Raw genomic sequence first — 18842 nt, forward strand, 5'->3', positions numbered from 1 at the left:
AATATTTACACAAAAGCTTGTATATATAGTGAAGATTCTAAATTGTAAAAATCGTGACCCTCGGACCAAAACTGGGGCCCCACGCGGGGTTCAAAGTTTAACATATGTAGAAATACATAGGAAAATGTTTAAAAAATCTTCTTCTCAAGAACCACTGCACCAGAAATGCCAATATTTACACAAAAGCTTGTATACATAGTGAAGATTTTAAATTGTAAAAATCGTGACCCTCGGACCAAAACTGGGGCCCCAGGCGGGGTTCAAAGTTTAACATATAAATACATAGGAAAATGTTTAAAAAATCTTCTTCTGAAGAACCACTGCACCAGAAATGCCAATATTTACACAAAAGCTTGTATATAGTGAAGATTCTAAATTGTAAAAATCGTGACCCTCGGACATAAACTGGGGCCCCAGGCGGGGTTCAAAGTTTAACATATGTAGAAATACATAGGAAAATGTTTAAAAAATCTTCTTCTCAAGAACCACTGCACCAGAAATGCCAATATTTACACAAAAGCTTGTATACATAGTGAAGATTTTAAATTGTAAAAATCGTGACCCTCGGACCAAAACTGGGGCCCCAGGCGGGGTTCAAAGTTTAACATAGAAATACATAGGAAAATGTTTAAAAAATCTTCTTCTCAAGAACCACTGCACCAGGAATGCCAATATTTCCACAAAAGCTTGTATACAAAGTGAAGATTCTAAATTGTAAAAATCGTGACCCTCGGACCAAAACTGGGGCCCCAGGCGGGGTTCAAAGTTTAACATAGAAATACATAGGAAAATGTTTAAAAAATCTTCTTCTTAAGAACCACTGCACCAGAAATGCCAATATTTACACAAAAGCTTGTATATATAGTGAAGATTCTAAATTGTAAAAATCGTGACCCTAGGACCAAAACTGGGGCCCCAGGCGGGGTTCAAAGTTTAACATAGAACTACATATGAAAAATGTTTAAAAATTTTCTTCTCAAGAACCACTTCACCAAAAAATGCCAATACATACACAAAAGGTTGTATATATAGTGAATATTGTAAAAATCGTGACCCCCGAACAAAAGTAGGGCCCCAGGAGGGGTTTAGATTTTAACATATATAGGAAAATGTTTTAAAATCTTCTCAAGAACCATCGTGCAACTGTTTGGGATATTACTATGCATACATGTACATCCTTAAATAATGTAGATTCAAAAAATTGTAACTCCCGGACAATTGATGGGCACCAAGAGGGGTTCAAAATTTAAACATTTTAAAAAACAAAGGAAAAATTTAAAAAATTTCTTCTCAAGAACTACAATGTTTTAGTTAGTGGAATATCTATGCATGCATCCTTCGCTTATGTAGATTCCTAATTCGTAAAATCGTGACCCCCGGACCAATAATGGGGCCCCAAGATGGGGTCAAAGTTTATTATAGAAATATAAAGGTAACAGGTTAAAAAATCTTCTTCTCGAGAACTACAATGCTTCAATTTGTGAGATTACTATCATGCATACAACCTTGGATAATGAAGGTTCGACAGTTTTAAAATAGTGACCCCTGGACTAATACTAGGGACCCAAGATGGGTTTAAAGCTAAATGTAGAAGTACCGGTATATATGGAAATTGTTTAAAAATTTTCTTTTCGAGAACTACAATGCATCAATTTGTCAGATAACTACGTAAGCACCCTCAAATAGTGTAGATTCGAAATTATAAAAGCCGTGACCTCAATCTAATACTGGGGCCCCAAGAGGTGTTCAAAGTTTAGCATAGAAATATAGAGGGAAAATGTTGAAAAATCTTTTTCTAGGGAACTATAAGGCTTCAGCTTGTGAGATAACTATGCAAGCATCCTTAAATAATGTAGATTCCAAATAATTAAAACTTTAGCACTGGACTAATACTGTAGCCCCAAAAGGGGTTCAAAGTTTAACATAGAAAGATATATTGAAAATGTTTTTAAAAAGTTCTTCTCGAGAACTATAATGCTACAGTTTGTGAGATTACTATGCAAGGATCCTCAAATTGTGTAAACTCTAATGTAGTGGAACCAAGAGTTATCTTTCTTAATGTTCTGTACAGTCTGAGAGTTATTCCTCTTGAAGTGGAACTCCTCTACGTTCTGTTTTTCAGGGTGTGTACGTGCGGTCCCACCGCAGTGCTACACATTTTCATTCCTATGTTACTATTTACGTTGTTCAAGCCAACCATAATCCTCGGACCATTACTGGGTCCCCAGAAAGGGGTTCAATGTTTAAAATAGAAAAAGCATATGCTACAAAATGTAATGTTACAAGGAACTGCTGTTCAGGTGAGCGATGTGGCCCATGGGCCTCTTGTTTTTTGGTCTCACAACACAATGAGTATTAATCAATTTATTAATGTTGATTTTGCGATAGCAAAAAATGAGTTTTTTTGCAGGTGTCACTACAGTATTTTACTGAAGTTTCACGTCAAAACATGGCTGAGGCAAAATAATTCCCGAATTTTCCTTTAAATTTGGGGCGTTTCCGCTCGAGACAAGAGCTGACTTCTTGTAATAATGCGGGGTCATTTAAATTTTTGATGCGTGTTGTTTCCGGAGGGGGTAGGAAAGGCCCGGGCTTGATTTTCAAGCACATGTGTAACTTCGAGGTAAACAAAGTCTCACGCCTTGCTGGATGCACGTGTGTATTTTGCTAGAAAATTGCAATTTTGGTAAGAATATATAGTGAAATTTAATACTGTAGTGCAACTTAAATCACGGGAGGCTCTATATTTTATGTTTCTACAATATCGCATTTGCATGGATAAACTTGGAAACGATAAAACATATAAGTGTAAATTTTCAATGTAAATTTTTTTCTGTTCATCAAAGAAAAAAACGGAAGATAACTTTAACACAGTGCATTTACTAAAAAAAATCCCGAGTGTTTCGAATGTCAACATGGTGTGTAAAAAAGGTTGTTGAAAAAATGTTGAATTCTGCAATTACAGAATTAAACTTTTAGAATTAAGGTATTTACAGCTTCAAAATAGTAGTTATGACAATTTGACTGTTATTCTCGATGCAACTTCATTAATTTTCTCCAAAATCGTTTTGGAGCGATTCTGAAATTTTCTGCTACATTACAAGTATATGGGAGGCATTTAACTTGGGTGAAAATTCCAACTCTGCAGAGTGTAGTGAATTAATAGCATTATTGAAGGCTTAAACCTTGGTTATGCAAATGTCAACAATATACGGTGGGTCAATGTATCTATTCCGTCTGATATTATATGCAATGTCAACCCGTGCACGTATGGGTCAATGTCTTGTATTTTAAAATTTAAAAAAAACTATCAAAAAGATATTATATTGGTGGGTTTTTTTTAATTCCTCATTTTGCGTAGTTGTATAAAAGGTGATAGAAATACTTCATACACAGTCCATCGATGCAATACGAGCACCACATTCTCACTTTGCTCTTGCAGATCTCTCATACCTTTCTTTTTCTGCTTAGAAATCAGAAGAGAAAATTTTGTTATTTTAAAACGTTAGTTCTTGCATTGGCATAATTATTTTTCTAGAGTTAAATAATTAAAAATTATTAATACTAAACGTGTTTACCATCAAGCTGTTCTACGTGTATAAAGTGTCGCTCGGTCAGTCTTGCTTGAGCGGAGAGACTTGGCTTTCCCTTTAGGCGCCTGGGTTGTTGAAAATTTTAAACAAGCCTCAAACAAACTCTCATTTGAAAGTGCATCCTGATTGAAGCGTACAACTAACCACATTTTAAATATAACGGTTTTCCTGCCCCTGTAACAAAGTGCCATAATTGGTCCGTTTTGCTTAACAACTGAAACTCCATGCTGGAAGTTTCAGCTCTTTAAGGGGTTGGGCATCCCTTTCCTGCAGACTCTGACAGCGCTTGTCATGTAGGTGTGTCTTTATCAAAGAGGGTAGAGCAGAGAGCCGGTCTCGTGAAGTAGTTGTCACATAAAAGGTAATAATATCTGTACAAGTATGGTCCCATTACACACCACCTAGTACCCTTCACCGTGGACACTTCCTGATGCACCACCCTGTCTACCTATTGACAAGTTTGTTTCATTTACAATGTATGATAAAAAAGATATAGCCTATTCAATATACCAGTGGTCCAAAGCAATAAATTCAGACCGGATATTAAGCTACCCGATAATAACTTTAACTTATATGACAAATCCAAATTTGTAACCAGTTTTGTAAAGGGAAAAACGTATATTTTCTTAGCTTCTGATTTGTGAAAAAAGGTTAAACGTAATATTAAAACTTCCGTAAAACGTTTCAACACCGATAATTCCCCCCCCCCCCCTCTCTCTCTCTCTCTCTCTCTCTCTCTCTCTCTCTCTCATGCTTTTAATGTCGGCAGAGCGTGAGAGAACGACCAAATCTTGAAAGCGGCTATAAACAAAAATATGTCTGTCTAGTAAAAACAAAAAATTAACAGCTGCTGCCTTTAATTTTGCAACAAGCGTTTTATATTTAATCCCCATTTCTTCAACGCGCAGCAAAGTAGTTCATGGAAATTCATGACACATTGTATGTGTCCAAAATGCATAGTCTTGTTTTTGAAACAGGTTATTAATAAGAAATCTAAAAAAGACGAACAATTCTCTCGAAATTAAAAAAAAAAGAGAAACAAAATGCCAACACTTTTGACAAAACGTGGCTCTTGTGTAACTTTCTGACATAGCGGAAGATTTTACTTTAACTCTGTTTGGTTTTTTGTTTACTTTTGAAGTTGTGCTATTTATAGTTGGCGACTTTGGCGATTTGCCTGCCTACAGTCAGGACTCTGCTTCTTTCATCAGTGCCCGGCTAAAAAAGTTTTCCCTCTGTCTCCTTAAGCAGTGTCTGCATCAGGTGGTCTATCTGGCATTAGTCTACGAAATGAAATCAAATTAAATGTTAGGTAGCAATAATGCATACATTTAATTTTCTACATAAGCACATAATTCTGTATTTTAAAAAAATGTTTTTTTAAAAATAAGAAGCAAATTTAAAGTTTTGCTGGCATTGATTTATCTCTATACAAATTAGAATTTTGGCAAAATTACTCCAATTTGACAGGGTTTCTCTGTTTCAAAGAAGGACTGTGTACTCCCACAACTTAGTGTCAAGAATTTTCTGCAGAGTGATCAATTTTTCGGTGACAGGAAGCATGTCCTCCTTTTTAAATCGTTTTTCCTTAGCATTTTGATGTGTAATGTGTAATACTGAATATAGTTTTGTTTACTTCACCTTATGTTTAGCAATGAAATCCGTCGCTTCTTGTCTCCGTAGTGTGTCTTTTTCTTTGATGACTTTAACAATCTTTAAATTTGCTATGGGCCTGGTCAAATGTCTAATTTTTCCCCATTTCTGTTTTTTAAACATTTCAACATCATTCAAACTCCGTTCTTCACCTACTCAAACCAATTCCATGGTACATTTTAAATACATGTCGTAAGTTTTTGGTCTAATGTTCTACCTCTTATTTGGTTTATGTAAAATATTCCAATCTTTCAGTATACATTTTAGCCTTGCAAGAAGGCAGAACCTGCATCTCACTTCTTATGCACGCTGTTTGCCTAATTTTTCAATAAAATATTCACTACCTGATCCACTGTACATGCATACAATAACATATACATTTTCTCAATAGCAGATTAATTTTTGATTTAACCAATGTAAAACTGATATGCTTTAAGTATTTTCTTAAAAGAAGATTTTGAGCTTAAAATTGAAAATAATTTCATATTACATCAAAGTCAGAAATTTAGGGTAATGTTCCCTGATATTTATAAAACAGTCTTCTCTTGTTTGAGATATGGTTTATCCTTATGTAAATACCTATTGATTCATTTCTAGGTAAAGTGCACATGCATACAACTGTAGCACATGTACATTCTTGTATAAAAACAATTTCGAGATAAGAAAAATACATGTATATGTTGGATTTATGTACTACAGTGTTCAGATACCTCAGCTTCGATTTGACATTTTGGACATCTCCTTGAGAAAAAAATATCAAACTCAGTGAATTATGATTAATAAAAGATTATTTCGAGAAGAGATATACGGTTTATCAAAAGAAATTAGATATTAACTATGATACTATGTGTAAAGCTCTCTCTCTCTCTCTCTGATATGTTTCTACTTAAGATATCATCACCTGATATGCAAATTTGTTTTTGTTCTAATAACTACCATCTTGTTCACTTAATACAATGCATGGTCAGTGTATTTTTTTCAACAATTATTCATGTATTTGCTATGCATATCTTTACACAGCTTATTGATTTTTTTTTTTTTTTTTTTATTTCAGCATGGCCCAACATGGACTTCTGCTACCACCTGGCGACATGGGTTTTGCGGGTCGATTCTTGTGGTTTCAAGTATTGATGTTAACCTTAAAATTAAGTTGATAATGCATAAACATGATGAATAAGAAAGTTCAACTTTGCAATTCGTTCACATGTATGTCTTTTTTATTAGGTATCGTCCAAATTGATGCATAAATATTATTGGGACAACATTTCAGTGTGTACTGCCTTCCGTGTGTATTTGCTTAAGAACTTAACAACACAGATTACAGTTAGTTACGCAGTACAATTAAGGCGGTCAATAAAAATATGGGCAAATTTTTTGTGATGAAAACACGTATACTTTAGTTAAACTGGCATGTCCTTTTTAAAATCAATAACAGTCACTCAAAGGCAATATATTTCTAAAATATATATATAACAGTACAATATTTTATGTTCATAGTGGTCACGTGATATGGCAGTCGCATGGTACAAGCAGATGTATTTGTGGTTTTGAGGTCATTTAAAAAATTCAATATTGCAAGGGCATAATCATGTCAAAATTCACAACTGAATTATGAAATAACTTGATGTTATATCGTAGATTTTGAAAAACGGTGCGAACTTTTTAAGATAAGAATATTTGTTAGTAGAAACCGTAATTTATAATGCATATGTTGAATAATTTTGAAGGTCACAGGGTTAATTTCATTAAAAAATAATTAATTTGTAAGATTTTACAAGGATCTTAGAAGTTTTTAAGTTACATAGCATATTTCAAATTCACATGTAAAAGTTTGTCGGGATCAGGTAAGTGTATGCCCTTGCAATTAAGTGATTTATTTAGGTACTCAGATTTTAGATATACAATATTTTATACAAAACCGAGGTTGCTTCTTTATACGATGCATGCTTTTAACAAAATGAAAATAAGACTATATAGGTAGCATTCTACTAATAATAATTTTAAACAAAATATTCATTTATACTTTTCCGTTAATGTATGACATTTATTTTTCTTCGCTATAAAACTGCACGATAGCCTTCAATGATTTAACTTAATGCGTCATTTTGAAGCATATGACGTCATATTTTGTAGTACAGCGAGAACGACATCTCGCTTATTTTTCAGTGTGTACGATATAACGGACATCAAAGTTGTAAGTAATAGCATTTGTTGTTTTTAATTAAAAGATTAGTAGAAGTTAATTTTACTAATAAATAGATTAATAAGTACTTTCGAGGTTTGTAATATACTGTGATGTCATAATGCACATTTCCCGTACTTTTTGTCTGAACGGAGTTTATTGACAGCCTTAACTGTGCTGCGTAACCAGTTTCATTTTATTATCCACGACATCTAAGTAACAAGAGAAAGCGCGGCTCCTGATATGCGCACAATGTCACTTGAGTGGTGAAATAAAGTTTGTGTGAGAGTGGTAAAAAGCTACAACAAACAAATATAAAAATACAAATAAATGAATACGTACAAAATAATAAAAATCAGTTTGTCAACAAATTAAAAACATAATTCAGCACGCATAAATGAACATTAAAAAGGTTCTTAATTAATTTCTCTTAACATATAGTTTAAAAACAATAAAACTTACATCGTGATCGGCCACAGTTTCTCTAGATTAAATAACGTCTGGACAGTTCAGAGACTTTTACAGGAATGGATTTGTATGCCTAAATTACTGATAAAGTGGCGAGATTCACACAGGAAACGACAAGGTTCCATAATTAAGATAAATATCAAAATGCAGGCTTTAACCAACTGGAGTAAACAAAGCGCAGCAAAATCCTACTCTAACGTAAACAACAGACAGTACTAATAGACTAATGGTCAGCAAACCGAATTTAAGCGTGAGAACACATTAGTTATAAAAACAACAGAAACACTAAACTTGCTTAATTGCACAAAGTTTGATACATTTGTAAATGTTACTAAAATATGAAGGCTACAGGTTCTAAATGATATAAACAAAATGCAGGGCAATACACTCCCCGTCTGATATCTAACACAAAATGATATCACTTTCAATCACTAGAAATCAGAATTACTAGTTCAGTCACTGGTCGGATATAAGTCACTTGCTTTTGATGAGTATGGCTTTGTTTCGAGACGCGTACTTCGACTTTGCGTACTTTGCCATCTGAGCTTGGGAAAACTTTTGATATGATTCCCATTGGCCATCCCACTCGTCTCAGTTGCGGTTCTCTAAGAAGCACGATATCGCCGACGGCTACGTTCTTTATGTTGTCGGGCCATTTCTTACGCGATTGGAGACTTTGTAAGTAGCTTGAGCTCCACCTTTTCCAAAAAACATCTGCCAGGTGTTGAACTCGTTTCCACTGTGATTTATAGATATCCTTACCCTCGAATGATACGTCTGGAGGCAAGAGTACGTCCGGTTTTTGAGTAAGTATCAAGGAAGGGCTTAAAGGAAAAGGATCCTCGGGATCTGTTGACAATTCAGAGAGCGGTCAAGAGTTGATGATAGCGCAAACCTCAGCCATGAAGGTGACAAGGACGTCGTGTGTGAGATGTCCGCTGTGATGTAACATCATGGAATCCAGTATTCTTCTGGTGACCCCAATCATTCTCTCCCACACTCCTCCCATGTGAGACGAATGCGGTGCATTGAAGATCCACCGTATCCTGTTATCATTAAGAAACGGTTTCACTAAATCATCGCCGACATGGATGCTATCGATTTTCAATTCATCTACAGCTCCTACAAAGTTTGTGCCACAGTCCGAGCGGATTATTTTGACTGGTCCTCTAAATGAGATAAATCTCCTCAGTGCATTGATGAATGAAGACGAGCTTAGTTCTTCCACTACCTCCAGATGGACACTTCGCGTTGTCAAGCAAGTGAAGATAATGGCCCAGCGTTTTGAGTTAGCTGCTCCACCACGTGTTTTCCTTGTTATAATGGTCCAAGGCCCAAAAGTATCAATGCCAACATTGGTAAATGGTGGTCCTGGAATGATGCGATCCTCGGGTAGATCTGCCATTTTCTGTTGTTGATTATTTCCTCGTAATTTGCGACATACAACGCATTTTTGGAGTACTGATGACACGAGTCGTTTTTCGCCTATTATCCAGTAACCTGCAGATCGGACTGCGCCAGATGTAAAATGTCGCCCTTGGTGTTTCGTTTGCTTATGGAAATGCCGAACGAGCAATAAGGATATGTGATGTTTTCCTGGGATTATTACTGGATGACGTTCATCAGCTGGTAATCTTGCATTGCGTAGTCTTCCACCCACCCGCAACAATCCATGATCGTCAATGAATGGGTCTAAATTTGTAATTTTGCTTTCCTTGGACAACCTTTTGTTCAATTTGATGCATTCCATTTCGTCAAGGAACGCCTCAGTTTGCACTTCTTTGATGAGCAAGCGCTCTGCTTCTTTTGTAGTCTGTAAAGAATCCTTTTCTGTAAGTTTAGTTCTGGTAACAAGGAACTGTTTTAGGTAAGAGACTGCATTAACTAGTCTGTTCCAACATGAAAATCGCTGAAAACGTTGCGTTCCAAGCAAAGAGTCCTTTGAAGCTACTAATTTTGCGCAGGTTATTTCGGGCCGAATTTCTTTATCGTCATCTGGGTTCTGGAGTTCGAACTTTTCAGAAAATGTTTTATTTTCAAGGAGATGTTTAGGACCCAACAGCCATGGACAGTGCTGAAATTCACTTGCTGATACAGCTCTAGTAGCTAAGTCTGCTGGATTCTTGTCCGTTGGTACATAGTTCCATTGTGCTGCATGAGACAAATGGCGTATCTTTGCCACTCTGTTACTGACGTAAGTATAAAATCTTCGTTTCTCGTTGGAGATGTATCCTAGAACTACTTTGCTATCAGTGTGGTACTGAATACTGTTTATTGGGATATTCAGATTGTCAGATACCGTTTGACAGATTTCTGTGGCTAGTACAGCAGCGCATAACTCTAATCTTGGGATTGTGTGTCCATGTGTTGGCGCGACCTTAGCCTTCCCAAGGACAAATCCAATGCTTGAGTGTTTTTCTGAAACTAAATACGCTACTGCGGCGATAGCCTTTTCTGAAGCATCCGAGAAGATATGAAGTTTCATATCTTCTGTAACACTAAGCGCTTTTGACAAGCACATTCGCGGAATCTTGACTGCTTCAAGCTGGTGTAACGACTCTTCCCAGGATTCCCATTCCTCAAATTTAGACTGAGGCAGTGCTTCATCCCAATCCACATTTCCTCTGGTCAACTCTCTGAGCATGAGCTTGCCTTTGATAAGAACTGGAGCGAGGAAACCCAGGGGGTCATACACACTGTTAATTGTTGACAATATTCCGCGTCTGGTATATGGCTTGATATCTTTGCTAAGTTTGAACACAAAGCTATCTGATTCAATGTCCCAGTTAAGTCCAAGACTTCTTTGAACAGGAAGTGAATCGTTGGAGAGGTCAAGGTCCTTCAGGTTCTTAGCTAGATCGGACGGTCCAAAGGCTTTCATCACTTCCTCACTGTTTGAAACAATTTTGTGAAGACGAAGATTTCCTATTGTTTGCAGTGCAGACTGCGTTCTCTTCATTAGATCTATCGCCATGTCTGATGTTGGAAGCGAAGTTAGCCCATCGTCCACGTAGAAATCATTGCAAACAAAATGAGTGACATCATCACCGTAGGATTCTGTGCTAATGTTCGCAGTTTTACGAAGTCCATAAGTAGCGATTGCTGGTGAAGGGCTATTTCCAAAGACATGCGCACACATGCGATATTCTATTAATGGCTTGGTAAAATCGTTATTTTCATACCAAAGGAAACGGAGAAAGTCTCTATGTTTTTCATCTACTTTAAAACAGTAGAACATTTGCTGAATGTCACCCATGACTGCTACAGGTTCTCGACGGAATCTCAATAGAATTCCTAATAAACTGTTGGTAAGATCCGGACCTGTGTAAAGTGTGTCGTTCAATGATATTCCTCTGTATTTTGCCGAAGAATCAAATACGGCTCGCAGCTGATTTGGTTTTCGGGGATGGTAGACACCAAATATTGGTAAATACCAACATTCTCTTTCTTCTGTGATAGGTGGCGCCTTTTCAGCATGTCCGCAGTCCAATATCCCTTGCATGAACTCAAAAAAGTGTTCTTTTTTCACCGGGTCTCGACGTAAGCTGGATTCAAGGGTCCTCGCTCTCTTTTCAGCTTGTGGCTTGTTATTGGGAATCTTAATGTCCCGATCGCGGAACGGAAGTGGGGCTGACCAATTTCCTTCTTCTGTCTTATGGAAACCTTTGTCCATTATATCTAGGAATTTTCTGTCGTCTGTTGATAGCCCAGGTTTGTCATCAGATTCTGTCCGAAGAAACACATTTTCTCCGAGTACGCGAGATGGGTCTGGATTATCTTCTCGTACAGCGAACGAATTGATGCATGGGTTAAAGAGTGTAACGCGACCTTCGCTCGTCAGGTTAGTTTTCATGACGTTAACAGCATTTGGACGATGTACCTTGCCGAGACAAGTTTCTCCGATTATTGTCCATCCAAGAGGCAATTTCTGGGCGTAAGGAGAGTTCGGCGGTCCGATTCGTTGATCAAGGACATGGTGTGCCTCGATTAGATCCCTACCAATTAACAGCATTATCTGCGCATCCGGGTTCAATGGTGGAATGAATGGTTCAATGTCACGCAAGTGAGGGTAGTGAGAAGCAACGTCAGGGGTTGGAATCTCGTTTCTAATATCCGGAATTTGGTCACACTCTAGAACATCTGGCAGGCGGAAGCTGTGGCTGCCATCATATGATTCTATGCTGACATTCTTCATTTTTCTACCAGTACGGCGTGTTTGACCGGAACAGGTTGACAGCAAATATGTAGATGAAATCCTGCGCAACATTTAAAACATATGCCTTTATCTTTGAGAATCTTTTTCCTAACAGCCATTGGTTTCATACGGAAGGATCTGCATTTGTTTAGGGAATGTCCGGTGTTGTGTATGGGACAAACTGAGTCTGGTGAGTTGGAAATATGAAGATCTGTTTTATTTGTTGTCACACGATATCCCTGTTTTTCAGAAGGCTTATGTCTTGAAGCAGCTGCATTCGCATTTGTAGATTCCTGCGCGTACTGTAACGAAGGATTGTTGCGTATTTTGCTTTGTTCTTGTACAAAATCGCAAAATGTAGCAAATGGCGGATGTAGTGTACGGTGCTTTTTATTGTATTGAGCTGCCATATTTGTCCATTTTTCTTGCAACATGTTTGGCAATTTGCAAACTATGGGGCCGATTCCAATGGATGTATCAAAATAAGAAAACATGGGCCCATACATGTCATCTTCCTTCAAGGCTTCAATCTCCGCAAGGATATCAGCCAGATCGTAGAGTTTTTTCCAGTCTTTGTTTGATAGTTTCGGGAAAGATGAAAGTTTAGCTTTCAAAGCACTATCAATCATTTCAGGGCTGCCGTATCTTTCTTCCAAGCGTTCCCAGATTCGCATGAGTCCTATAGCTGGTCTCTTCGTGTGAGCTGCGCGCAGACTGAGGACGTATTTTTGTGATATGCCTCCGGTATATTTGACAAGCAAATATATTTCTTCTGAGGGTGTAGCTCCGATTTCGTGTACAACATTTTTAAAACTGGACTTCCAAGATGGAAACATCTCCGCTTTATCGGTGAAACAGCAGAGTCTTGATAACAATAAATCCTTCTTTAGTAAGAATCGTGTGAAGTCTGTTGCAAGTCCACGATTTTGATCTACAGTAGTTTGCTCTTGATTAGCAGTCCTGTGAGCTGATCGTATAATTTCGTTCTGAGGTTGCCGTGATTGGTGCACGAATGCATGTGGTTCAAACTGACGTTGCTGAGAAGTCATCATAATTGGCTGACCGGGGTTGACATGCTGACTCGGAAGTTGTGACATTAGTCGAGGAGTGTCGTAATCTTCTTCTGGAAGGTCGTTCACATATTTTTCGGTTAATTCCCTTTTCGGAACTAATGGAATGTTCATTAGCTCTTTTACTTTTTCTTCTTCTATTTGTAAAGTTTCTATGGCTGCCTCTGTAGCGGCAATTTCTCTCGTATGAGCTAAAAGTTCAAGATCTGCTTCTAACTCGGCGTTCTCTTTTTCCATGGCTGCATTTTGTACAGCTATTTGTTCTTTCATAGCTGCCTTTTGTCTTTTGATGTCTGCTTCTTTCTTTGCGTAGGCTGCGCGTACACGTGCCTCTTCTGTCTTGGCTTTCTTTTGAGCGATAATTGAGCTTAGACTGGAAGATGATGATGAAAGCTGACTTGATGAATCTAGCGCTGTTTTGTCTAGCTTGTCACTTTCCTTAAGTTTGTACAACAGTTCCTTAAGTTTCATCAAATTTCCTTCGATTATTCGGATATTCTTTTCATAAGAAGCTTCGAAACTTACTTTATCATTTGAACTTTGTTCCGTTTTCCGTCTCCCGAGAAATTCCAGAAATTCAAACGATTTCACTTTATACTCTTCAAATAACTGTTGAACATCAGTAAGTATTTTCTCAAGAGCTGCACTGTCATCCTGACAAGAATCAATATCCTTAATGCACGCACAAAGGTGACTCCAAATGTTGCTTATTTTGGTTTCATGACTTCTCTTGTTGGATACATAAAGCTCAAGTCCCTCCTCGGTTAGTTTTCTTACACGCGATTCCTGGTCACTCATGATGGACGAATTTTTGCTAAGGTTGTCCGATATTCTGAATCACTTGGCCACTTGAGATCTTTTTACTGTACTGCCTTCCGTGTGTATTTGCTTAAGAACTTAACAACACAGATTACAGTTAGTTAACCAGTTTCATTTTATTATCCACGACATCTAAGTAACAAGAGAAAGCGCGGCTCCTGATATGCGCACAATGTCACTTGAGTGGTGAAATAAAGTTTGTGTGAGAGTGGTAAAAAGCTACAACAAACAAATATAAAAATACAAATAAATGAATACATACAAAGTAATAAAAATCAGTTTGTCAACAAATTAAAAACATAATTCAGCACGCATAAATGAACATTAAAAAGGTTCTGAATTAATTTCTCTTAACATATAGTTTTAAAACAATAAAACTTACATCGTGATCGGCCACAGTTTCTCTAGATTAAATAACGTCTGGACAGTTCAGAGACTTTTACAGGAATGGATTTGTATGCCTAAATTACTGATAAAGTGGCGAGATTCACACAGGAAACGACAAGGTTCCATAATTAAGATAAATATCAAAATGCAGGCTTTAACCAACTGGAGTAAACAAAGCGCAGCAAAATCCTACTCTAACGTAAACAACAGACAGTACTAATAGACTAATGGTCAGCAAACCGAATTTAAGCGTGAGAACACATTAGTTATAAAAACAACAGAAACACTAAACTTGCTTAATTGCACAAAGTTTGATACATTTGTAAATGTTACTAAAATATGAAGGCTACAGGTTCTAAATGATATAAACAAAATGCAGGGCAATACATAAACAGTAGTATAATCTTACGATTGTTGTCAAATAAGACTCGAGATTGGTTATATACTTCCTTAACTTACCCGCAATATAATGGCATATGTAAACGCTTTTATTTTTATATTTGAATATTTTTATATCATCAGCATGCAGTATTATAAATAAAAACAGTTATCATTTCATCATTTAATTGAAATTAGTGTTAAGGTGTTAATCTGAATCTGATGCGACTAAAAGAATTACTTCAAGGTATTCATAATTAACTGGTCGGAAAGAAAAGGTGATATACAGAATCATTGTAGCTGAGACGTCAGCAATGTTAATAATTAGACAGAGTATCCAAACACTTCAACTTCACAAAGAGTGAGATACTCAGTGATTATGGAGATCTTTACGAATCTCCCCTTTGGTAAAGTCGAACAGTCGATGTCGACCAGCTGTGACGCATAACCGGGACCAGCAAGGAAACCACAAGGAGTGTTGATGTCTGATTCTGTCAGTCCAACACTGACGGTAACATCCCGCAGCCGGTCTGATGTATCTAATGTAAGTAAATAAAAAAACCCAGATATTATTGTTAGGGTACGTATATGATACGTTTACTCAGAATGAAAAAAATTCCACTAATGATAATGAAAAACCATCCATAATATAGTAAGAATATCGAATGGTTTGTCTATAATAATTCAATTCATAAAATATCTAATTGTTTGGAACAAATTTTACCCATGACATTGAACTTATAACATGTAACATATCGTATTTAAAAACTCAAACCCTGAGTAAACAACGTCCTTTAAATGTAACTAATAATTCAGAAAAATGCATGACTTACATTTATCGGGGGTCGAAGTTTTACGTAGGAATATATTTATAGAGTAAACTATACATGCACTGCGAAAAATGTTCCTTAATCCATTAAATACAAAATATTCTTAAGTTCTACATCAATGTTTTCAAATCTTGATTGTAACTCTGTTAAAGGTTTTTAATTTCTTCTTTCTCTTCTTTCAACTCTTCTTGTCTTTGAATCATCTTCTTCAATAAACTATTGTCAATTTCCATTTCTTCTTGCTCTTCTTGTTCTTCTGTTTGCTCCTCTTCTTCTTCATTTTCTCCTATTCATCTACTTCTTCTTCATCTCTTAGCTGTTCTAGGTCTTCACAAGAAGTACCCACTTCTTTGGTAGATTTTAAGGGGAGCTTGGAGTTACTGAAGTTTATTAAAAGAAGTTTTTTTTTAGAAAAAGGATTGGGTTACAATGATACATAATTTTATATTTTGTGTTTAAAAATTAGTGAAAATTAAACAAAGATAAACATTCAGTAGAAATTTTTTTTTTTGCTTTTATTGGAGGATAGCTGCAATAATGTAGCCCTCTCCCGATTTTTTTTTTTTTTTTTTTTTTTGGGGGGGGGGGGGGGGGGGAGAGGGCTACAACTCCATAGGATCTCTGTAATGGTGCAAGTGCGGGAGTGATTCACTCCCGCAATGATTTCGTCTCAAATCGTGTATAAATGACAATATCATCTGCATTTCTTACCTGAACTCAAATATTGTGGATGTCTATGGCATAAATTAATTCAAAAATATCAAGTATAGTTCATATATCGGTTATTTTTCGTGTATGTCAACAACGCAAGTGGAATTTGTCCGCCATGTTTACTGACCTTGACCGGTTTTATTTTGGGACAGCCAATGAGAATTTAGGAGCGGATCTTAAACTGAATATAGGAATTCCCCTATTTTACACATAATTAACGCGGTAAATATGAATTTTTCATTATATACCATTTCCTTAAATGATGTTTTAGTGATAGAACGAGTTAAGATCGATTATTTACACTGACATTCACGTTATCATGCCCATATTAAAACTCCAAGCGTAAATCCCATAAAATCACGCGAGAACTGTCATGGCTGCTGAAAAAGACGACTGGTAAACATGCTGATGTGTTTTATCTGGTTTTGATTTGTATACGGTTAGTTTGTTCAACCTGAATTAAAAATCATTTCATCCAAAGGAAGTCAAATATAAAATCGATCTTTTCATACCGAAGTCAGTCGCATTAAAAAATTAATTTTGCACCATTACGGAGATCCTATGGAATTGTAGCCCTCTCCAGTAAACATCAGATATAAAAAAATTCGGAGAGGGCTACATTATTGCAGCTAATTGGAGGAGGATGGTCTAGATTTGTTTAAAAAGTTTTCTTTCTATTTGTTCTCTACAGTAAATTAATTTTTTTAAATTTGCTTTAAATGAAAGACCATACCTGAATGTGAGATGAATGGAAAAACTGCTATTTTCTGTGTGATGAACTGAAAGACTGTTTTTTCTAAAAAAAGAAATGAATATTAAAAATAGATTAAAAGGCTAAATAAAGACACAAATAAATAAAATAAAATCTGCACAAATGTAAAAAGAAACTACTTACATAATAATACTTCCATCTTTTTGGGGAGTAAAATTAACTTGTTCAATTTGAGATTGTAAAGCGATTTTCAACTTGATTTTTATGAAAAAGAGATGCATTTTCCCCTCCAATTTTTTTGCACTTTTTAAGTTTATTCTGATTGGATATTAGTGTTGTTTTGTTATTTATTGTGAATGTAGAACTTCCCTCCAAAAACTATTTTACTCCTACTCATTGGATGCAGAAAACAAATTCTTTGCAGCTGGTACAGCGTAAGATTTTCTGATTGGATATTAGCGTTGTCTTGTTATACATTGTAAATGTTAAATTTCCCTCCAAAAACTATTTTACGTTTTCTGATTGGATGCAGAGAACGAGTTCTTTGCAGCTGATACAGTGTGTTAAAACAGGTTAATGATATGATATATTATCCTACGGGTGTAGATAAAATTGATACGGTAACCCATTCAAAGTTTGATAAGATTGTACTTATAATGCTGTGTAAAGTGACGAGAAAGAATTTTTTTTGTTTAGATGACATCGATTTTAAAAATTAGTTTTCATATATTGAATGCATAACTTGATACACTGGTAATGGGTTTTAAAAAAAAAATGTTTGCGTATATTTAAGAAAGTGCTGAATAAGTGAAATACTTTTCAAATAGGATGACCTTATTGAATGAGAAGTGCAAATTACCCTCACCCTCCCTTTTTGCAAGTATTTGTAAGAATGAATCACCCCATGAATGTGAGATGTTTTGACTGGTAAAAGGGAACAAAGCTGCTGACTTTGTATTTTTCACTTCTTTTGGAAAGGTTTGACCAAATAAAAGTAATTGCATTTACAATAAAATCAACCCGATTAGAAACCTTTCTGACTTTTTATATCAAGTTAATTTCAATTTTTTTCATTTTTTTTTAGTGAATTCTGTTGACAAATAATTGTGCTGATTCAATTTATTTTAACACGGATAAGTAAAGGTAAAACTGTTATCAGTACCGCACTTTGTCTTCATTTCACACCGAGTATCTTTTATTACGTGTTAAATAGTAAAAATGTCATTTGATGTTTTTCTCCTGTTCGGAATTGTTGGACTGTCTGCTCAACATTGTAATTATGTGAACCGTTGTTGTCGGGAAACCACTCGTGGGTTTGATTGCGCCTTAAAGAGAGATCCATGTTCCTGTATTTCTCTATGCGGGGTGGGGGACAACACGATTGTGGACATCGGTCGCGCTACCCACAGAATATTTGCTTCAGAGAAACTAATTGTCCACCAGCAGAGCTCCACAGTCTATACAAGGATGCCATGTCCAGGTATATTTTTAACAATATTTATTCAAGTTATGTTTTTTTATGTAAAAAGAAAGTATGAAAGGGGGATGGAGTTACGAGTTTGTAATTGCTTAAAAAAGAAACGAATAAAAATCTAAATTAACAGAAACTATTATAAAAAAAAAACATATGCTAGTTTATAAGAAAAAATATATAATTGAGAAGGGTGGATGGCCATTTCGGAATAATTTCGCATGCTACGTCATCATTTTTCACCTATTGAGCTTTATTGAATGCGCATCTTTCGAAGAAGATGGTAGGTGGATGAAATGTGGATTGTCATTCCGACATTTAAAATTTTGTATATTTAGTATGATGGCTTTGATGGAAAGAAAATACTAGTTAG

At 36.0% G+C, this 18842-nt stretch overlaps 1 protein-coding gene across 1 annotated transcript; it reads right to left on the minus strand.

The window, feature by feature from the left end:
* Positions 1 to 6593: 6593 nt before the first annotated feature.
* On the minus strand, positions 6594 to 12118 carry LOC136273077 (uncharacterized). The gene is made up of 2 exons (XM_066076943.1): positions 7891 to 12118; positions 6594 to 7727 (listed from the first exon to the last, which is right to left on the minus strand). Exon 1 carries the CDS (start codon positions 12089 to 12091, stop codon positions 8768 to 8770), a length of 3324 nt encoding a protein of 1107 aa, XP_065933015.1. The 5' UTR covers positions 12092 to 12118; the 3' UTR covers positions 6594 to 7727; positions 7891 to 8767.
* Between the last annotated feature and the right edge of the window lie 6724 nt (positions 12119 to 18842).

This window comes from Magallana gigas, chromosome 1 (assembly GCF_963853765.1).
Source record: "Magallana gigas chromosome 1, xbMagGiga1.1, whole genome shotgun sequence".
NCBI classification, from domain to species: domain Eukaryota; kingdom Metazoa; phylum Mollusca; class Bivalvia; order Ostreida; family Ostreidae; genus Magallana; species Magallana gigas.

Excerpts from the sequence above, each read along its gene's own strand:
- LOC136273077 (XM_066076943.1), bottom strand. The coding sequence starts at position 12,091 with ATGAAGAATGTCAGCATAGAATCATATGATGGCAGCCACAGCTTCCGC.